General features: G+C 36.6%; 1 protein-coding gene across 1 annotated transcript in view; it reads left to right on the top strand.

The window, feature by feature from the left end:
• Positions 1-23744, top strand: part of LOC129739542 (all trans-polyprenyl-diphosphate synthase PDSS1) — a 332301-nt gene that overhangs the window by 5375 nt on the left and 303182 nt on the right. Inside the window, exon 2 of the mRNA XM_055731025.1 lies at positions 16389-17407. Coding sequence (XP_055587000.1) covers positions 16868-17407 — 540 coding nt within the window. The 5' untranslated portion in view covers positions 16389-16867. The remainder of the gene's footprint in view (positions 1-16388; positions 17408-23744) is intronic.

Here is a 23744-nt window from a genome sequence, read left to right as displayed (position 1 = left end):
GGAATCACAAAATACACAATCTGTAGTACCAGGCAACTTCCTGTGACCACCGGAAGTGCTCCCTCAAAAAAATCCGTAATTAGGCTGTTCGGGTCTATATGACCCGAGAGTTTGCGTAAGTTCCCCTGGCCGCAAATATTGACCGATTTCGATGAATTTTAATTCATTGTATAGATAATTTATTCTAGTTTCTCAATATTGAAAAATAAAGTCGAAATATTTTACGAAATCACCAGTAGCTGATTCCGAATGAAAAAAGTCCCGAAAAAGAGCTCTTTTTAGAATGCCTATAACTTGAGACAGGTTCCAAATATTGCGCTGATTTTATAATATTTGGAATTGTCAAAAATAAATCTATCCATGGATGTATAAATTTTTGGTGGTCCAAAGGAAGTTTTGGCCGCTATCCTGGAACTACCGGTAGAAAAAATTCTTACTTCAAAAAAGTCACCCAATTTTGGCTTTGCATTGCTGTATCTCGGTTACCAATGGATCGATTCTCTAAATTCAAATTTTAGTTTTTTTTCGTTAGATTTATTATTATTTTCGTAGAACATAGTTGGTTCCTTAAAAATCTCAGTTGTTCAGTAAATGGTAATGAAACTCACATCTTTTTTGTCATTTTTCAAACTCCCCCTCGTGTCGGTGGGTTTACGCGATTTTGTTAGCGTGATTTCTCTAAAATTTGAACTCAAATTGGTCACTTTTTATATACCTAGAGATTGATTAGAATCTCCTCTTTCGATTGACATACATTTTGTGTGGTGTTTTGAAATTTTGTAGCAACGTTTTTTGAATTTACTGAAAGCTGCCAGATTTCAACCAGTTTGGTCCACGTTTTCAACAGGTTGGTGTACAAATCTCGCACCCCTCACGTAGCTGCGGGAGAAACAAATCCTGTAGCCTTCTTTTTGTCGCTCACCAAATCTACCACCCAACCCAGCAGCAGGAGGAACTGCCGTCTCGCCGCGTGGTTTGTTGATTGATTGTGCTGATGCTGATGCCTCTTTGCGTAGTAAATGTTTTGATTTTAAAATAGAGAAAGATTTTTTTTCCAAATTGAAATAAGCTTCTTGAATCTTTTTAGATATTTTATCATTAGAAATCTTCAGTGATACATTTGTTTTGAATGTTATCATGATTCTTTTCTGAATTTTCTGAATTTTAGAATTCTTCAGTGATATATTTGTTTTGAATGTTATCATAATTCTTTTCTTTTATTTCAAGCAGTGTCTACTGCAGGAGACACAAAATCTATGATTCAAGTAACAAATATTCTGAAATTTTAATCAGAAACTTTAATCAGAAATCGGAATTTGAATCGGAATCTGAAATTAGAGTCTGAAATTTGAAATTGAATCTGAATCTGAAATCGAAATCTGAAATCGAAATCTGAATCTGAAATCTGAATCTGAAATCTGAATCTGAAATCTGAATCTGAAATCTGAATCTGAAATCTGAATCTGAAATCTGAATCTGAAATCTGAATCTGAAATCTGAATCTGAAATCTGAATCTGAAATCTGAATCTGAAATCTGAATCTGAAATCTGAATCTGAAATCTGAATCTGAAATCTGAATCTGAAATCTGAATCTGAAATCTGAATCTGAAATCTGAATCTGAAATCTGAATCTGAAATCTGAATCTGAAATCTGAATCTGAAATCTGAATCTGAAATCTGAATCTGAAATCTGAATCTGAAATCTGAATCTGAAATCTGAATCTGAAATCTGAATCTGAAATCTGAATCTGAAATCTGAATCAGAAATCTGAATCTGAAATCTGAATCTGAAATCTGAATCAGAAATCTGAATCTGAAATCTGAATTTGAAATCTGAATCTGAAATCTGAATCTGAGATCTGAATCTGAATCTGAAATCTGAATCTGAAATCGGATCTTGAAATTTAAATCTGATATCTGAATCTGAAATCTGAAATCTGCAATCTGAAATCTGAGATCTAATCTGAAATCATGGACGTGAAATTTAGAAATGTTGCCCATCCATTAAAATATTAAATCAAAAAAGATTCAAGCAATTCCTACAACAACAAAGCATTCATTTCGTTATCAGCATCAGCACAATCAATCAACAAAACACGCGGCGAGACGGCAGTTCCTCCTGCTGCTGGGTTGGGTGGTAGATTTGGTGAGCGACAAAAAGAAGGCTACAGGATTTGTTTCTCCCGCGGCTACGTGAGGGGTGCGAGATTTGTACACCAACCTGTTGAAAACGTGGACCAAACTGGTTGAAATCTGGCAGCTTTCAGTAAATTCAAAAAACGTTGCTACAAAATTTCAAAACACCACACAAAATGTATGTCAATCGAAAGAAGAGATTCTAATCAATCTCTAGGTATATAAAAAGTGACCAATTTGAGTTCAAATTTTAGAGAAATCACGCTAACAAAATCTCGTAAACCCACCGACACGAGGGGGAGTTTGAAAAATGACAAAAAAGATGTGAGTTTCATTGCCATATACTGAACAATTGAGATTTTTGAGGAACCAACTATGTTCTACGAAAATAATAATAAATCTAACGAAAAAAAACTAAAATTTGAATTTAGAGAATCGATCCATTGGTAACCGAGATACAGCAATGCAAAGCCAAAATTGGGTGACTTTTTTGAAGTAAGAATTTTTTCTACCGGTAGTTCCAGGATAGCGGCCAAAACTTCCTTTGGACCACCAAAAATTTATACATCCATGGATAGATTTATTCTTGACAATTCCAAATATTATAAAATCAGCGCAATATTTGGAACCTGTCTCAAGTTATAGGCATTCTAAAAAGAGCTCTTTTTCGGGACTTTTTTCATTCGGAATCAGCTACTGGTGATTTCGTAAAATATTTCGACTTTATTTTTCAATATTGAGAAACTAGAATAAATTATCTATACAATGAATTGAAATTCATCGAAATCGGTCAATATTTGCGGCCAGGAGGACGTACGTAAACTGCAGGTCAAATTTCTCAAAAATAGATTTGTACGGAAATTTTGCGAACGGCTTTGGAAGGTTAAATAAGCGTTTTCCTTAAGGTGGCCATTATGCCCTTATCTCCCCTATTTTACGTTCATAGGAGTCCTAAATATGAAACATGCCACATTCCCTTTAACAGAAAAATGAATAGAAAAATATTGAAAAAGTGATCAATTTTATCCCGGATTACGGTATATACAAAGTGTCGGTTTGTTTATTCTTAGGGGCATCCATTAATTACGTAACGCTTCTAGGGAGGGAGGGAGTAAGCTCGAGCGTAACGGATTGTGACATAGGGGAGGGGGGGAGGTATGCTCATCGTTACGTAACGATTTTTTCCTTCAAAATTTCAGTTCAATCGCAGCTATTTTGATGTCTGCAAATTTTTGCAGAATAAGCAAACCAAAATCAGCTGACGCGGTTCTTTGAGGAGAGCATTCGGCTACCTCATTTTATGGGATCGTGGATTGAGGACGGGCTCGTCTCCACACCCAGTAGAGCGCTCTTCATTATGACGGCTCGACTCAAAGATTTTTTGTTTTCAATATGTTCTTTCGATGGAGAAAACTTTATCCTATCCCTAACTAGAAGTTCAAGTGCCTCTGCTTGCACTTCTTATCCTTTGGAACAGTCCATTAAAAGGCATATTGGTTCATTTGGTCTTTGAATCTTGAACAAGTTATAAGGAAAAAGTTGCTCGCTGCTACTGGCTGCGCCTTGCTAACTGAGTGGTAGATATACATACATACATATTTACAATAAGCAAACCAAAATCAGCTTAAAATTTGTAAGCTTCAACATGATTGAAACTGGTGTTTAACTTTCCTTTTTAAAGATTCTGAGATCAACTCCTTCAAATATGTATTGGATATCCGTGAAAAATCCGTTGGAAAACCGAATATTAGGTATATTTACCCCCAAGAACTCAATGCAACCTTAAGACGGAAATTTTACTATTTTTTCTAAATTAATTTAATTATTGCAATTTTGGTTATTTCGACGAATATTACTAAGTGGAGTATATTTTGCATAACAAGTTATGCTCCTTTAACAAAATAAATTAAACAAGGTAGATCATCAGCTAACAATCAACTCGTAATAAGACAATCAATTTATTTTATCGGAGAGTTATCATCAATGAGTAACAAGAAATGATTTGGATAGATATTAATTCCGTTTTGAAGAAAGTTAAAAAAAAATTATTTAAAAGTCTTTTCTTAGCTTCAAAAATCAGTATTTCAAAACATGAGAAGGTGGGGGGAGGGGGTAGTTAATTACGTAATTTTCATAAGGGGGTACGTCGAAGCGTTACGATTTGTGACATAAGGGGGGGGGGGAGGGGTAAAAAAGTGCATTGTTTGCGTTGCGAAATTTATGGATGCCGCCTTAATGGTGCTTTGGTGAGGGGGGTTCTCATTATGCCCCTACAGTGAGCAATTGTCAGCTTTCTACCAAACGTTTAAACGTTTAAACGTTTGATCTACTTCTTGAAGTTTCCGTTAGAAAGGAAGTAGACTTGTTTAGTGTCTTAATACGAAAAAATGATGTATATCACACATTTTAGCTGTTTTCTATGTTTCTGTGGTTCTCGCTTCCAGAGCGTAATGAAATACATGTTTGTTTTCCAGAGACAAAATTCTATTCAAACCTAACAGTTTAAATTTGCTCATGTAAATGTTAAGTATTTTGGATGAGTTTTTATGTTCAAAAATTCACATATTGATTCAGCACGATTTCAGAAGGTATCTGAATGGAATCAAAAGACAGGATTTCACATGAGGGACTAAATTAAAATCCATCCCTTTCGCCCTGTTTCAGTTCCAAGACCCGGAAAATTGCCCTTCGCATGGTATTTCACAATCGAGAATCTTACAGCTGACGGATGCTGTTAACGGCACACCTGTAATAGTTCCTTGAGTAGGTTGGTTTTTCGACTGTCAACCCCTCTCCAATCAGAAGAGGACCGGATGGATGGCGGATGGTGGATGGCTGATAATCATATAAGAAAACCGATTCTTTGCCCACCCGCGGAATGGAATGTGGAAACGATTAAAACGATCTGCGCGACGACGTTTCGATTCTTCGGCCTCACCTGAGCGAGAGTTGCGACGTTTTTGTCCACCAACATTTGGGCAGGTAACCCTAGGTTATCTTTCGGTTGGTCAACTAAGTATGGTCGTCAGCTAATAGTCACGATAGTGCCACGCCAATGAATGTCCTCTAGACCTTCTCAGGTAGTAGGTGGCAGGTGGGGGTGGAGGAGTTGGGAAAGATCCGAGGAGTAGTGTGACCGCATCTCGCACCCGCGCGACCACGCCAAGTCAAACAACATCGTTGACGCCCCAGTGATAACTCGGTGCGCTGTTATATCTACAACAGCACACATACGCATGGACACAGCCACGAACCTCCGAAAAAGTGGCTGGGTAGTGGACAAACCACACGCGGACCGAAGGACAGCCACCACACCACACACCAGCCGAAGAGGATTTTTTCTCTTTATATCTAGGTTTTTTTTCGGTGAAAACTTGAAAAATGTGCAACGTTTTGTCTTAATGTCCGATCGATGCGCGCAAGGTTTTAGGCATAGTTTGGGTATGGTTTAAAAGTTTTTTCTTCTCTTCTCTCGGGGTTGTTGTCTCACTTGCTGTCGAAGTTTTTTTTTGTCTGCTTTCAGTCCGGTGGTAGTTGAAATTTGGCATTGAATACAAAATATGAATTTCAAAACTGCCGCGAAGAGATGATGATTAGATTCCTGTTTGTTGGTTTTTTTTTTCACTCTCGGTTCCTCTACCTTGTCTGATACCTTGCCTATGGTTTCGGAACGGAACTGTTTCTAGGCTTTTGCGTTTCGCCGTATTGTTGTTTGGTATGTTCCAAGTTATAAGTAGTATGTAGCTAGTGGATGACATTGAATCATATTTTTAAAAAACATCATTTACTTTTCAAACAAGAATGTGTGTAAAAACTGCCGGACATGAAAACCAAACAGCCCACACATTCTCGTACTCTATCTGAGGTGACCGAGCGTGGTTGTCAGTTTCCTCGTTTAATCACCAAGGTGTACCTATGTATGTTGAACCGTAGTTGTCCTTCAAGATAGGTAATCCGTTTGAGCAATGATTAATAATTATTTTCCCATGATCCTTTTTTCCATAGGAACATACTTTGAAAACGAAGTATTGTAATTTGAGACATTGAAATTTGAATACTGAACAAAAACCGGAACCGGAAGTTTACGAGCGCGGTAATTTGTTTCATCAAACCAGTTCTTCAACGAAATGTTTAAATTAAATTTATTATCTATCAATTAAATAATGAATGTCGTAATACTTTTTTCGAATACCACCTCCATCGTTTTCGGGCACTATTTTTTTTTTTGCAAACTGTCTTCGGTTCATCCGAGTTGCAGGGTTGCTAGCAAATCGGGAATACCGGAAAAAACTTTGGAATTTGATTGCTTCACCGTGGAACCTGAAAAAAAATCAGCACAAAACCGGGAAAAATTATCATGTATTGGAAAGGTTCTCATAAATTAACATTAAACGTACCGGAGGGTATCAAACAAGGCCGAATTGAGGAGGACTTATCAAGGGAAAAAGTTTTTCTTTTGCATAAGCCCCCCCTAGAGTAAGCAGTGGAAGAGTTCTCCCGCATTTTGTGGGATAAGAATATCAAAATCTGAACAAAAATAATGTAAAACGAGTTTAAAAAAAAATCGAAGAAAATTAAGAAGAATATGAAGCAAAATATCTCAAAATTTCATTTTTTTAATCTAAACATGTCAGTCAGAATATTTTGACAGACAGGTAAAAACAAGAAAAATATCTCCTCATTTTTATGACAAACAATCGTCTTGCACAATAATAGTGTTTGCTATTATGTAAACTTTCCATTAATGGTTACTGCACTAAAATAGCAGCTATTTCGCCAAAACTGACTCACAGTGCCAAGAGTTTCTCTCTTAAGCTTTATGATAAACATTTCAGAATTTTACCTGGGCAGTATCCGATTATATGTACAGGGAATTATTGTTACTTTTCACTTTTCAATCATTATTATTGAAATTTCCGTTGATATAAATTATAAACCCTTTTCCCTCCCTATTTTAAAAAATAAAATCTCTTAAAAAAACTATAGTTGCTTAAAATTGGACCAATCTACAGTACAGAGTTTCTTTATTGAATTTCCGTTCCAATTTCTGTCTTAGACTTGAAATTCGCATTGAAACATTTTGAACTGATTTAACCACAATTTTATCATCTACTGTAGTTTAATATCCTGAGTTCACCATATCATTTTCCAAATGATCATTCTAAATTTATCATAAAAACGAGTTACTAATATCATTGAGTGATTCTCTTTACATGGATATTTCTAAGTTTTTATTCTTATCTTTTTCTAGATTCAATTCATTGAGATTTTCAAGTCTTATGTTGTTTCTTCAGTTACTGAAGTTCAGTTTCATGGTTTTTCTGAATTTGAGAACTCATGATCTTTGTTTAAGGTACAAAACTCATTTGGATTCCTTATCTGACTCGTTTCAATGATAACTGATCCTGTGTATTAAACATTTCATCTCTATCTAACTTTTTTTCACATTTAGAATAATAATTTGATAACATTTTATTTTTATCTCATGAGAAGCAAATTCATAAACATTTCATGAAAAGGTTTTTTTGTGTTTCATAGATATAATATTGAAATTCACATTTGGTGCAATTTCTGCTTTGGCTCTCATTGTAACTTTGAATCTTTTTTTTTATTTAATGAATATTTTGTTTTTCAAAACTTGATTTGAGATTATGATTTAGATTTGAGACACTGAATTTTGGTTCTGAATATAACCTGATTTTAAGTTTTCAATTCCTTAACTCCTATATCTGCATCTCTATGGAATTTGAATTCAATAAATTTATTTATTTTTTTGAATTTTGTATTCTAAGTTTCAAATCTTCATGATACTTCCTTATTGTCATTAGGTAAATATTTCTCGATAAAGCACAAACCAGATAATGAACAATGTAATGCAAACCATTTAAAATATCTATCCGGTCATTTGTCTAGACCCGAACATTTTAGTTGGTGATAAGGTATTAAAAAAAATGAGAATTAAATTTAGCATTTTGCAGCTCAAATCAGAGTTTTCAGTTTTGAGAAATTTCGAAACTCTTCCGCAATGTTTGCACGTGATTAATGAACAATTTTTATTTGAAGATACCAGAAACTATCTTCTACGCAGACAACATGGCTATTTGAAGACAGTATACAATATTGGTACAATATTGCAGGCATGAACCTAAAAATGCGATTTCTATAGAATTTTGAAAAACTCAAAATCAAGTGCAATGCCGAATTTAGGTGTAAGAATAGTCTTAGAATATGCAGATTGATAAAAATTTCTAAAAATAGCTACCTTTGAATAGCCGTCAAGAATTCTGTATTTTGTTTGTTTTGTTTTCTAAATATGCCAAAATGTCACAAATTACGCCAACTCACTTGTCAAAATTTTCTACTGTCTGGATCATGTTTGGCAGTTGATTCATTAAGAAGTAAAGTTTTACACCACTTTTTTACATTTTTTTGTGGCCATGATCTAAAGAAATTTTAAAAAAAATCCATATGTGCAACATATAGCTTCTAACTTCAGCTTTCTTAACCCTCCAAAGCTGTTCGGGTCAATATGACCCGAAGCGCACATTTCAAACATCATTATCATCTTTCCAATATACTGAAGAACTGGGAATTTTGACTGACCAAGTATGTTCAATGCAAATGATGATCAAATCAACGACAAAAAAAAAATAAAATTTGAGTTTTGGAAATCGGTTCTTTGGGAAATAAAATATAGCTAAGCAAAGCAAACATTGGGTGTCGTTTTTTTAAAGTAAGATTTTTTTTCTACCGGAAGATCTGGGGTAGCGGTCAAAACTTTGCCAAAATATCTATACATTGTCGAAAAGATGGATTCTTGAGGATTTCAAACATTAAAGAAATACTTAAATACAGAAAAGCTGTCAGAAGTTATGATTATTTTAAAAATAAAACGGTTTTTCCGGACTTTTTACTTTCTGAACCAGTTTCTGATAACCTGGTTATACATACCGACTTTATTTTGGAATGTTGAGTAATAAGAACTAATAACCTACACAATGAATATAATATGATCAAAATCAGTTAAGAATTACAGCCAGGAGAACGCCATCAAACTACAACTCAAATTTCCCCGAAACGGATATTTTGCGAACGGCTTTGGAAGGCGCAATTTAAAATAAAGGATTGTAGCTGAATATTTTCTGAGAATCATATTTGAGGCACGTTACAAGTTCTCCAAACTATAAATTCTTAGCGGAAAAAGTGTAAGGGTCATTTGACCCCCGGCGATATGAATAGGTAGTGTTAAAAAATTCCAAATAAATTTGAAACGTAAGATTTTTTTTTGTTAAACTTTTTCACTTCGAAAAATCAGAATATCACGCTGTGAAAAAAGTTTTTATTTCGGAGAAAAGTTCCGCAAAAACAAAGTAAAATCTTCTTTGATTTAGGGTCAAGAAAAATTCCTTAAGTTCGAATGCCCGTACCCTAGGCTCTATTGGGTCACGGCGATGTTGTGCTTTCTTGTGTTTATGGAAGTTCACGGTTTGGAAACAAGCTCAAAAACTAACATGAACCTGACAGGGCGGTAGCACATAACCTTATTCGATATGAGATCATAGAAACCTAATTTAAAGGTGGTTTAAAACTATAATGATGTATATTTTTTCTTTAATGATCCATGTTGATAAGGTGAATGGGAGTTGAAACACTTGCCCTCCCTTCCATCGGACAAAAAGAGCGTTGCGCAGTGGAAATATCACAATTAGAATTTTTAAAGTTGATATTTCCACTTTTTTACCACCATGCGCAAGTTAGGTTAGATAGTAATGTGAAAGATAGACAACTGTAATCAATCTTTTAGGATAGTCTATTTAGGATACTGGATAGGTGGATGATTTAATAGAAGATACCATAATTAGCTGAATGAGAACGTTAACAATTAGGTACTGATATGGTAGATAGAAATAGAATAGATATATAATGGCATTCGTCTCCCCAATGCTCTAGTAAGTGTGCATTTGCGGTTTATGAATTTCGGAGGCTTATTCTTAAATCAAGCATTTTACAAGATCTAGAGGCTCATTGGATAAGAATGCTGTTTGAACTGCTTTCTTGTTAATTGTTCGCTGTAATAGGGTTTTTTTTTCTGTAGTAGATTTGTCTGTCGTTAAATTATATTTCAAATTCAAGAAAGAAGTCGTGATATAAATGGGTGGACCTACTCGCACAAGATTTTAAAGTGTCGAATACTGGAACTATCACATCAGATCTTGCGAACACGAACGGATCACTGATGAACACCAGTGAAACGGAACCTACGTGTTGGCTCCACGGCTTTAAACAAACGTCTTACCAGTGTTCAATATGGTCCGATCAGAATTGATTGTTTGACCTGATATAGTTTTTCATACAATTTGTTTAATAAAGTTTTATATTTCAGGTCCTTTATTTTCAAAGAAGTTCTCTTAAAACAAAATTTCTAAAACAGGCTTTAAGCGAAGCATATGGTAAGAGACGTTAAAAAGCTTCGTTCCAGGTATTATTATCATATATATTTTTTTAAATCTTACTGAAAAGAATATCAACAAAAATCAACCTCATAAAGGCAGCGGTGTGTATGAACGTGGTTTCATATTAAGATTCAAAATAGAAGAAGTGCTGGACAGTTTTAATTAGTTTAAATTCTGTAGGTTCAGATGTGTCCATTCTTGATGAACCATGTTCATAAGATGAATGAAAATTGTAACACTTGCCCTCCCTTTTGCAGAAAAATGACAATATTCCTTAGTGAAAACATCACAATTAACAGATTATGCATTGTATGTACTGTGGATAAGTGTTATAACAAACATATTGATTTTTTTTTTAATTTATCAAAACTCTGTATAACACCTTTTTGTGTTCTGTAGAATTATTACGCTTCAGATTCAGATTTAATTCTGTTTCTTGTCATTCTAGTTTTTTTTTTGTATAATTACCGAGTTTCCACGCATTTGTCTGAATCTCTTAACATTGCCATATTTGGAGATATTTTATTTTTTAATCTATGTTAATCTCAAGTAAAAACAATTAAAAATTCAAATTTATTGAAACGAGTAAGGTTAGGTGACAGGTAGGGAAAACTCAACTACGGTAAGATAGTGAACCCTTCTGACAATTATATCGAGACTTTGGCGTATGTTATCATACTGTTACTGCTCGGTTGAATTGGAGGTTGGGTTAACTCGAAGTTCATGTAGGGCCCATCTGTCCCAGTCCGTCGAGCACTATCTTAACGCTTCCTTTCTCTGGTGCTTCAGAACTCTCGGGCTCTGTTGCCGCTATCCTGTTCTAAGCTATGCTACTCTCGTGTAAAGTTTCCTCTTCTGTCCCCCGTTCTGTTTTTCCTTTCCGGGTCAGCCAGGTAGCTTATAAACCCATAAAAAAAAAGAAAAATTCCTTAAGTTCGAATGCATTTGGTCTGTTGCGAAATTTTTTCCTTTTTTTGTAAATCTATATTTGATACGGCTCATATGTTCAGGTTTAAAGGAGCCAAATTCGTTTTTTGTTTGGTTTTTACAGTTGTTTGTGTAGCTTAACATTAAAAATTTGAAGAAAAAGAAGATAAAGAGAGAAATATGAAAATAAAAAGAATAATAGACGAAGATCGATAACTTTTAGAAAAATATAGATCTCGACCATGTAGTCTTAATCTAGTACAACTAGTGAGGCTGGTTGGGGCTCTCTTGGTTTTCCTCGGGCTCGAAGGGAATTCATGAAATTCGTTTTGACGACAAAGTGGGCCTTACTCGATTAGACAATATTTTTGCTCCATGGCAACAAGTCGGCTGGGAAGGATGGCATAGCTTATGATCTTATCAAAATGGGTCCGGACAAGTTGATCGATTGCCTACTCAACAAACAATTTATTGCTGAAAAAGCGCTGAATAAATATCGTGACTCAACTTTTAATCAGCAATCTGGCTGAAAGAAGGCCTTCAAAATTCATAAATTCACGTGTCTTTAGCCTTCAATCATCTTGAACTTGAGAAGTTATTCAGAGAACGTTATTGAACTCGACGGATCAACCAAAAAAAAAAAAAAACAATAAAAAAATGACCTATTGGTCGATTCTGAACGTAATTTCCTTTCGTAGTGATAGTTCGTAGGGCCTGTTTATAAAATTTTACGAACGAAAAATAAGGTGAGGTGCGAAGGATGTCGTGTTGCTGCACGGTCAATGAATTTAATTTAAAACTCAGTTTAAGGATAGCAAAAAACTAATTTTGTAAATTAAATTTAACGTATTTTTTGGTTTCTTTACAAAAATCTCTCTGGGAATGTACAGAAAGTTGAAAATTCTTAAAAAGTTCAAAAAGAAGGAAAATGAACCAACCCACTTTAAATTGAATATTCTGGAGCAGCGCTTCTACTTAAAACAAAAAATACCATTGATTGTCCAAATACGGCAGCTTCTAAAGAATTCGAATGTGTCGAATCGAATACCCGGAAGCTTCTCTTGTAATATTCACCGGAAGATGTAAACAAGTGCACATACTTGTACGATGACACTATTCAGGGAAAAAATCCAATATAGGAAAATTCTCCGGTAAACGTATTGAAAGGAAAGGCTGAACTATTCCAAATTTTTATGATATGATACCTCCGAGGAATAAAAATAACGTCGGATAATTTAACTCTTAACACGTTCGTCGCCACGTCACCCATATTCGGCAGACGGGTGTATTTCCTGGGGGGCCCCGTCACATCAAAAAGCAGGTGACGCTCTCTTACTTGAGTTTACCGCTCAGCTTCGCCACACGTTTCAAATATGGGAGTTCTCCCTCTTTGCTTTCTCTCTCTGAAAAATTTTTTGGGCCCGGCTAGCAAAACTACCAAAATGAGCATGGCGACGAACATGTTAAGTTTACATCCATTTATTTCAATATTTCTATTTTCAGCTGGATTAACATACAAAATGATTGATTTTTCATTATTTGATACTAAAAATATATATTATCTAAACAACTAAATCCTTTTCAAAAAATTTTTCTTCCCAAAATTGAGCTGAAAACTATTGCTAGAAATATGCTTGTCGGTCGCATGCCGCAGTACGCAGACCCGATCATAAAGTCTGCGGTGCGATGAAAATTTGTCGTTCTTATTTAATCGACCAAAATGCCTCTCAACCGAAGGTTTATTTTATGTAAAGTGTAGGAGAAATGTCTTTTTTTCAATTTTGGACACCAATTCGTGAGAAAATCCAATTGGTGTGAAAATCCACTCTTCACTTCAAAATTAAGCTGAATGTGAAATTATAAAAAAATTGCATCAAAAAAGGAAAACAAAAACTCCCCTCTCATTTCAATCTAGCCACATCATCATGCATTGAAGCTTTACCACAGTTCATAGCGAATGGTTGAACAGAGGTTGAGAAAGTGTGTTAGAAACCATCCTTCAACTTCTCTCATTTGCTAAGATATGGTTTCAGTTAGTCTGTATTCAGTCAGTAAGCTGAAATAGCAATTACGCTTAAGCTCAGCTTTTGTTCAGCAAATTACCGTTCTTGACAGCCTAAATGTTTGTTGTGTACACCAGTTGATCGTCTGCCCAACAAACATTTTTGCTGATTAAAAACGCTAACGCGCTGAACAAAAGCTGAGATAAAGCGTGATTGCTGTTTCAGCTTGTTGGCAGAACGAAGGCAAAGTGAAGTGCTGTTTCATCGTGCAAAGAAGTTATAGTGCAGCTAAAGGGAGAAGTTGAAGAGTAGTTTACGCATAATTTTTTCAGCCTTTGTTCAACCATTCCTGCTACCTTTGAAATTGGACAGACTTATATGAACTGTGGTAAAGCTGCAATGCATTCCTTACTATCTTAATTGCAAAAGGTAAAGCGCTGAAAGCGCGCTTCTTAGTGAATTTTGGTGGCCTTCTTTCAGCCAGATTCCTGATTAAAAACTTTACCGCGATATTTTCTCAGCCCTTATTATTTATTTATTTGGTGTTCCGTCTCACGGCATAACTGATGGACAATATTCCTCCAATTCGCTCGGTCCAAGGCAACCGTACCCACATACCCTAGATCACGCTCCACTTTGTCGAATCATTTCGCTCGTTGCGCCCCGGCTCGTCTCGTTCTTTCCAAATTGGCTGCGAACACCTGTTTCGCAGGACAGTCGTCCGGCTTTCTTGCAACATGTCCTGCCCAGCGTATCCGGCCAGCCTTCACCACCTTCTGGATACTGGGTTCGCCGTAGAGTCGCGCGAGCTCGTAGTTCATCCTTCGCCTTCACACTCCGTTCTCCTGCACGTCGTCAAAGATGGTTCTTAACACTCGTCGCTCAAAAATTCCGAGTGTACGCAGGTTCTCCCCGAGCAATATCCACATCTAGTGCCCATAGAGGACAACCGATCTAATGAGCGTCGTGTACAGTTTACACTTCGGTCTCGGATCCGCAGGCCGACATGTACTTCTTCTTGGACGTATTAATCATTACCCAATCTCCTCCACTGCCGCAGATGATCTGCCGACTATATCAAACGTTTTTTGGGCGGATGTGGGACACAGAACAGCTACCGGGGGAGTGGAAGGAGGAGGTAACATGCCAAGAAGAACGACAAATTGGACTGTGAGAACTACCGAGCGATCACTGTCCTAAATGCTGCCTACAAAGCGTTGTCCCAACTCCTACTTCGCCACACAATAACTTTAAAGAAATGCTGTCTTATAAATTTATACGAAATGATCGACTTGATCGACAAAGTGGGGGTGTAGCTATTGTCATCATTCATCAACAGTCGTCTCAAATTTAGACTTCTTCCTTCTTTCAATACAAAAGTCTTAGAAACAATTGGAATTGAACTAGAAACTTCTATGGGGAAAATTATAATTGTTGCTGCATACTTGTCTTTCCAATGAAGCGGTGAACAGAAAATTTTTTGAAGGGTCTCACCTGAAATAAATTTTTTTTTTATTATTGGTGATTGTAATGCAAAACACCGGTCTTGGAATAATACTTCACCAAATTCTAATGGGAATATTTTATGTAATGACTGCTCTGCAAAATTTGTAGGGTGAGTAGCGGCTGTAAAGTATTATAAGAAAATGGGATTTGTAATTGAGTTTTGAATGTTCAGACCCCGTTCGTTTTTGGCAACATTCGATTTTGGCAACATCCGATTTTGGCACATGTGCCAAAATCGAACGGTTTTTATAAGCGACATTACCTTTTAGTTTTCTCTATAACAGGACCGATATAATCTAGACAAACACCAAAAATAAGTTTTTACGTTCATAAATGGTGATAGAATACAACAAAAAAAACAAAAGTTTTTTTTAAATATTATAAAGTGTGTACTCAAAAATTACAAAAAGATGAAAAATTTAAAAAAAATCAAAAACAAATACAACGAAAGACTAAAAATGACAAAGTCAACTTAAAAATGATGGAAAATGACAAAATCAGCAAAAATGACAAAAAAAAAAAACAAATATTATAAACAAAAAAAAAGAGTGCAAAATGCATCAAAAACATGAGAAAAAAAACTATTAAAAATTCTAAAAACGGTTGGAAATAGACTTAAAATAACGTTAATGATAATAAAAATAGTTATTTTGTAAAAATAAGAGAAAAAAATTTCAGAAAAAAACCGTTCGATTTTAGCAACACAAAAAGTTTGGGTATGTTGCCAAAAACGAACGGGGTCTGTATTTCATAATTCCTGTGAATTTCAATATCTCATTTTGGACGCTCTTATCAATTTCGAATCCACTGATTTTTTTTATTCAAGTTCATCGCTTTCAAAGACCAAAACCGAAAAAAGATAAAACAAAACCTGCGCGCCCGGCTAGTCCAGCGTGCACGACGTTGGTCCGATCACGCGTGAGATGGGGGAACCTTCCTTTTAAACCTTTTTTTTCGATTCTCTTCGACTCGGAATATTAAACTAATATCATTTCCTTTAAGCGGGGAGCGCTGTTTTTTTTACATTTGTAACCTGCTTTCGCGAAAGCGGTGCCGTTTGGACTTTGTGTCGCTCTATTTTAGCCTTTTTGGAATTTCTTAGGCGGTAGTTTTCCAGTTTTTCGTTCGTCCCCGAAAAACAGGTGTCACAACGCGCCGCCAGCAGATCAACAGTGCGTGATCTGGCAGCGACCATCAGTCGATCGGTCCACAAGGATATGTGGATCTCTTTTTTTCACTCGATCGTTTCATTTTCTGTGCCTGTGTGCATGTGCGTATTTTTAACTCTTTAAGATATCACTCTAATCAACCGAATCTCACCAATCGAGAAGCACCAACTAATCAAGGTCGTTTTTATTTCAGTGTTTGTCTCCTTGCTGCTGATAACTGGCTGATTGGACGGCGACGACGACGACGACGACGTCAACAATCGGTTCAGCGGATCGCACAATGGCACGACGCCGATGATCATCATCACGATCGATCGAGAAGAAGCTGACTGAAGGCGACGCCGGCGAAAGTGTGATGTTAGGCGTCGGAGAGCCGATTAGTTAAGGGAGAGAGAGTACGGTGAGAGAAAGAAAACTCTTCGTCGTTTCGTGGAGAGTCGAGTTGGGGAGTTTGCTCCACGCGCTCCCCCGAAGAGTGAGCTGAGTTGGGGCGCGCGTTGACTGACTGGACTGGACTGGCTGGCTGGTCGCTCGGGCCCCTCGTGTGCGTCGTCGTCGTTGTGGTTCGGGTGGTGATAATCTGGTGGTGGTTAAGCGCCTCACGACGACGAATCTTCCAAGCCAACAAGATCCTCTTGCGCGAAACCGTTTTTTCGGGGGGTTTCTAGCGTAATGCTGCCAACCGATCGGCTCACAATTCTTTTGACTATGGCGTGTTTAAGTTCGTCGAATCGGGTGTGCGCCCGCGTTGTGCAGGAAAAATTGTGTCAATTTGTCGTTGGCAAAAATCAGGCCCCGTCCTCGGTGCTCGGTTCGGTATCTTCTGGCGGCGGCCACGGTGGTGGCAATAATACAAGTGAGAAAAATAGTGCTGGTGGCACCGTTTCCGGAACTGCTGCAAGTGCTGGATCCTTAGCTGGTGCCAACAATAATAATAAAAGTAATAGTGTCGTCGTTGCAAGTGGTAGCTCAAGCAACAGCAACAGCAGCAGTGCCATGGCCGCCGTGAATCGTACTGTTGCCACTGTGGCGAAGAGAACCGGAGGAATCTTCTCCGGTGCTGGCACCATGTATCCGTTGTTTACATCCGGTGGTTCTATTGGCGCGGAAGCTTTGAAATTCGGACCGATTGGTGCGATTGGTGTTGCTGGCGGCAGTGTTCGTGGTTTTTACAGTTCGGCTTTGGTGCGCAATCTTGTCAAGAGAAATCAGGTAAGTGTCAGCGATCGATCCGGAATCCATCCGGTGCGGGGAGGGAAGGTGTCTAGGGGTGGGTCCCAAAATGGAGGATTCCAATCCGGACGGCAGGAGAGCCGAGAAAGGCTTACGACATCGTTCGCAACAGACTCTGTGCGCGACAAAATCTGGTACCCAAAACCAAAACCAAACCAAAAACCGAAAAAAACCATCCGTGGCATCCGCGTTCGATGATCGCTTTCGGGGTCCGTGCGTGAGCGTGCGTGTATGTGTGCCGTGGACCGTGTGAATGTGTGCCGTGGACCGTGTGTGTGTGACTCTTTGAGGCACGAAAAGAGAAATTTTCCAAAGATAGTGAAGCTTACTTTTGGGGGCAGCAGCTCGAAGACGACGACGACGACGACTACCAAGTCGATGGGGAGTTACATAATTTTTGCTGCTGCTCTCACTCGACTGATATTTTTCGTCATTTTCGCAATTACCTGATGAACGATACGACGAAAACCAGTCGGTTGGCCACAAAATCCTGGTATCAACGAACGTCCAAGACACACACACGCTGCGGATGAACGATCGATCGATGGACTCCACGGGTCCACAAACTATGGGGAAAAGTTTATTTAAACAACAACAACACGAAAAAAACGCAACAGGAGAGAGTGAATAACTTTTGAAGTTGGAAGAAAGAGTTGCTGCCGTACAGTATGGGGCGAAAAAATGGCTCCCGGGTGCCCCTTTTGGACGGCTCTGACTCTGGGAAAGGAATGTCGATTGTTGGGTAGTACGCAAAATAGAGGGTGACCTTGGCTGGTTAAGTGGGGCAACACCGACCGAGAGACACTGCACTGTGGGAAAAGGGTCAATCCGTGTCTTAATCCCGAGAGGATTTTCGAGATGTCGAACGAGCTTTGGGAAAGTCGACGTCAATGGGCCTAATATAATTGGAAACGGATTACAGCGTCGCATCTTTCTGTAAGGACTACTGAGCTATCGCTGAAGACACTCTAATGGATGAATACTTCAGGAATCTTTTCGTTTCTGTGTTTGGAAACCTAGGCGAAATGTACTGCTTAAATCTTGCTCATCTATCAGGTTTTTTTGAGTGTAGGATTACTTATCAGTTGAACTGTTACATTTAGTGTTTTTCGACTTTAAAGGTATTCTTTGGAAAAAGTTGATTCAAAGGGACGTGATAGATTGAAGTGAATAAAATCTTTTGGTGTAAGGTGTGTGCACAGATTTTCCTTTCTTTAAGGATTAAAAGAATGTGGATCGGATGTTGGACTTCAAAAATATAGTTTGAACAATTTATACCTCCAATGGGTCTCAGGAACAGTTTGTGGTATTACTAAAAAGTTGACATCGAGAATCATAGAGAGGCGATAGGCTCAAGTGAATGAAATCTGTTGGTTAAATTCATGTGAACAGATTTTCCTATCTGTACGGATAAAAAAATTGTCGATCAGATGTTGGACTTCAGAAATATAGCCTGAACAATTTATACCTCCAACGTCCTAATAGGTGGCACAGTTTGTGTCCCAAACCAAACCAAAAAATCAATAAAACCAGTTTCCCTTGAAGCTAGCTAGGAAGAAATCGCGCGGCTAGGGAAGCTACTACTACTGCCACAAACTACTGCTAAATACCCCTCCGGGGTGTTCAAACAAAAGTGAAAAGTGTGTACCGTTATCGCTCGGTCGCCCGGTCTCGGACAGTGAAAGTGGCACATGATGTGAGGCAACGGAAAGCCAAAGAAATCATCAAACTTATTGAGCAGGCTAACTATACGAATTGTGGCTGCTGGCCACCACACCGGTCGAGATATCGAGATATGGGCCGAGTTGTGTTGTTGTTAACTCTTTGTTGTTGTTGCTCCCGTCCCGTGTGTATTATTCTCTTCCAGTGACCTTTTGCCTTACATTCGGCGGAACCGGACCCGCGCGAATATCGGTGTACCTATTTATTGCGCGCAGCTCCGAAGATGGCCCCGAAAAATGAAATTTTCGGGGTTGCGCCCGTTAAACGGGGGCAGGCAGCTCGTGATCGAATCGAAATGAGAACTGAAGACGACGACCGATCAGCAACAACGAGCGGCGGGAAGAAACGAATGTATATCACGGTGTCTTTTTTTGGAACTATAAAAAGAAAAATTCGGCATCGCTGAAAATTTGCCACATTATTGGAGAGACTCTCCCCTATCCAATGCACTATTCAAGAAAAAATCGATCGGGGGGTCTAAACAACTTTTTTTCTTAGATTAAAAATACACAGGAAATTTTAAAGATTTTCATTATGAAAACCTAAAATTTTCCATTTTTAAGATAAGATGTTTTAAGATTCCTTCGATAGTTAATAATAACTACAAAATTTTTAATTAAACAGATTTTTAACCAAAAATTTTGGCAAAAGGTTGGAATTAGCAATAAAAGAATTCTAGACTTACCTTCAAAAATAACTGGCAGCACTGTAGAAAATGATCAAAATCACTGTTATATAGGCGAATATTTTATGACCACTTCTAATGAAGACAGAATGCAGTTTTGAGTTGAAGGGAGAATGTTAATATTTTAATAATAATATTTCTTCCTTGAAAAATCCATAAAAATTAATTTTCAAACTCGATTTTTTTAGGTTCCAGAATTTTGACTGGGTGGCAAATCATTTTTCAAGAATTAAAAAAAAATACAATACTGAGTTTTTATTCTCACTTCCTTGTTTGTTTGTTGTTTTATTTGGGATTTTAAGCCTCTTGAGTTTATTCATCCCATTTTTCACTTCCTTCTTGTCGGCCTGAATCAGCGATGCCACAAACAATCTGTATCATAAGTGTGTCTTTATTTCGTCCATAAGAGACCCAATGAAAAAGGAAGAGATACACTGATGATACATACAAAAATTTGACATCGCTGGTCTGAATTGACCTTACTGTCAAATTTCAAGAAAAAGTTATAGAATTTGAAAATCATTTTTAAATAAGAATATAAAAAAATGTTACAAGGCTTTTTAGAATTTTATAAAACAATTTGTCACAACTTACGACAATCTATTCAAATAAATAATATGCTTGAGGCATTCTTAAAAATGGTAACTTTGGCATTGAAAAAATTGGCATTTAAGTCTGCCTTATGTGAAGTATTCAAAATAATTAAATTGATACTAACGTATGCCTTAAAAAATGGAGGAAATTTGGCGGGTTTTACTAGGTTTACTTTTTCACGGACTGAAAAAATTTCTCATGCAGCATCTATCATAAGGTTGCCAGATTTTTTTTTTAGCACGTATCCGGGAAATTTTGTATAAAAACCTGGCAAAATAAGGGCATTTGATTTAAAAATTGACGACAGAAAATCTGGGCAAATTTTATCGAAAATCAGAAATTACTCAAGAAATATCAACAACAACAACATTTTTTTTTTCATCAATATTCATTCACAGATTTGAAATCGCATTTTAGGCTGAATGGTTTTTTCATGATTATTTTTAGAAAACTTGCTCAGAAAATTTCGTTTTGGAGGCATAAATAACAAATTTTTACAACACAATTTGTTTTTTTGTTTGGTTTATCAAATAAAGTGAATAAATCCGGGCAAAATTCTGGGGTTTTCAATGAAATCCGGGCTGGACTCTTCCCAGATTTTATATAAAATATCCGGAGGAGCCCAGGCAAAACCAAGAAATTTGGCAGCCCTAATCTATCGTAGTGACCCAAGAGCAGAGTTGCCAATGTGCCTGTTTTTTCAGGATTTGCCTGATTTTTGGAACCTCATAACCTGATAAGCCTCCGTATTCCCTGATTTTTGGAAATAAGCCTGATTATTCCTGATTTTTGTGAATATGATGGAAAATGGGTAATACGGAATATCATTATAAAGACATTGGTGGAGGTCAAAATATAAATTGACAACCAAAAAAATAAATCCTCACTTCGACCATACATATATCCTGATTTTTATTTCTCATGTTTCTGAATTAAAAAAAAAAATATTGACAACCCTGCCCTAGAGTCAACAGACAAAATTGACACTTTTGCCATTTTAACTCTTTCTGGGATGGCGAAAATAGTGAAGCTTCTGCATTTCGAAACACTGGCACTGGTTGATGCCGAATAGGTCAGCTTTGGCATCTACAACGTCTTGACACTCTAGGATAACAATCAGAGCATCGAAAAAAATGCTGGTTCCGAACGGCCGACGACCCTGAGCGATAAATACAGATCCCGTACGATTTTGACAACACGCCCGAACATTTCGAGTTGCCAAAATCGAAAGTTGCCAAAACGTTTTTTTTCTCAACTTTTTTTCGATCTTTACCTGCTAAAAAAACTGTTTTTATTGTCATTAACGTAATTTTTAATTAATTTCTGACCATTTTTCGCCATTTTTTAAGTTTTTTTTTATCAAATTTTTGATGCGTTCAGCATTTTTGTTTTGTTTATTATGTTAGTTGTTTTGTCAAATTGGCTATTTTTATCATTCTTCATCATTTTTCAGTTGTTTTTTTTTTGTCATTTTTAGTCTTTTGTTTGTATTTGTTTTTTTTTTATTTTAAGAAATTTTCAGCTACAGAGCCCGTTCTTTTTTGGCAACTTTCGGTTTTGACAACATTCGATTTTTGGCATCATACGATTTTGGCACATGTGCACGGTTTTCAGAAACAACTGTACGTTATAGTTTTCACTATAATAAGATCAATATATTTTAGACAAACACCGAAAATATGATTTTTACGTTCTCATTTGGTGATGAAAAACAACAACAACAAAAAAATACAAAAAAATCTACAATGACGAAAACGACGAAAAGATGAAAATTTTATAAAATTAAAAATCAAAGACTAAAAATGACAAAAAATTGCTAAACAATGATGAAGAATGACAAAAATAGCAAATATGACCAAATATAAACAAAAATTATAAACAATACATGAAAAGTGCTAAATGCATCAGAAACATGATTAAAAAAATATAAAGTGACCAGAAATGAACGAATATTTACTAAAAATTACGTTCATGATAATAATTATAGTTTTTTGTGTGATTTGACAATATTTCATTTTGGCAACAAAAAATGTTCGGGCGTGTTGCCAAAAAACGAACGAGGTCTGTATTTGTCATGTTTGAGTACTTTATATATTTTTTTAAAATTTTTGTTCTTGTTGTTGTAGTTTATCATTATTAAAGAACGCAAAAACATATTTATGGTGTTTGTCTAAATTATGTTAGGTTAGTCGAAAATCGGATGTTTCCAAAATCGAACGGGGTCTGTAGCTCTAAAGGATGCTCAAGAGAAATACCAATGGAAAATTGGCTACACCGCTGCTTTCGCTTGGTTGGGAGTTCCAGGAAAAGTCGCAGAGACAGCCAATGAATAAAATGATCAAATTTGTCCTGAAAATTGAGGAGGAATTGAAAAATGAACCGAGGAGAAAAATTCAAAAGAGGCTTTTATGCTAAGGTTTCCAGAACTTTTTCAGCACGCATTCGGGCCACACAAATCCGGGCAATTTTATATAAAATCCTGGCAAAATCCGGGCATTTGATTTCGAAACTGACGACCAAAAATCCGGGCAAATTTTGTCAAAATCCAGGAATAACTCAACAAAAAACAAGAAAAAAAATTGAATTAAAACCGGGCAATCTGGCAATCTTATTTTATCCATATAACTTTTGGCCAGGTTGCCCGGATTTCATTGGAAAAGCCCGGATTTTGGTTGGGTTTATTCTCATACTCATTTTCAAATCAAACTTTACAAATTAATTTGTGTTGAAAAAAAATTATGTACGAGTCCAAAACGAATTTTTTTCATAAAAATAATCATGAAAGGTTTTTTGGAAGCCTAAAATACAATTTTAAATCTGCTGATAAATTTTGATAAAAAAAATTTCAACTTTTTACTTGATTTTTGATAAGTAATTCCTAGGTTTTAACGAAAATTGCGCGGATATTGCCCGGATTTCAATGGACAATTTTGGAATCAAATGCCCGGATTTTTCCAGGTTTTTAGATAAAATAGCCCGGATTTGTCCGACCAGAATACGTGCTGAAAAAAAATCTGGCAACCTTATTGTAAACCCTAAACTTACACCTTTTTTTTTTTAACAAATTCAAAATGATCATTTCCAAGTTTTAAAGATGGATTTTCTGTGGCATTACCACGCGTAATGAAAAGAGCATTCGGCATTCAAAGTTAGGAAATGTGCTGAAGCCCATACCATCGCAGTGATTCTTAATCGGTATTTACTAGACCATTCATGTCGTGAATATAGCTGTCTTTACAATTAAAAAAACCTTAAAGTAGTATGCAAGGTTGCCGAAACACATTCTGTGATTTTGTGAAAAAAAATCTGACTTTC

Source organism: Uranotaenia lowii, chromosome 1 (genome assembly GCF_029784155.1).
Source record: "Uranotaenia lowii strain MFRU-FL chromosome 1, ASM2978415v1, whole genome shotgun sequence".
Taxonomy (NCBI): Eukaryota; Metazoa; Arthropoda; class Insecta; order Diptera; family Culicidae; genus Uranotaenia; species Uranotaenia lowii.
This window is presented reverse-complemented; position numbering and strand designations above follow the sequence as displayed.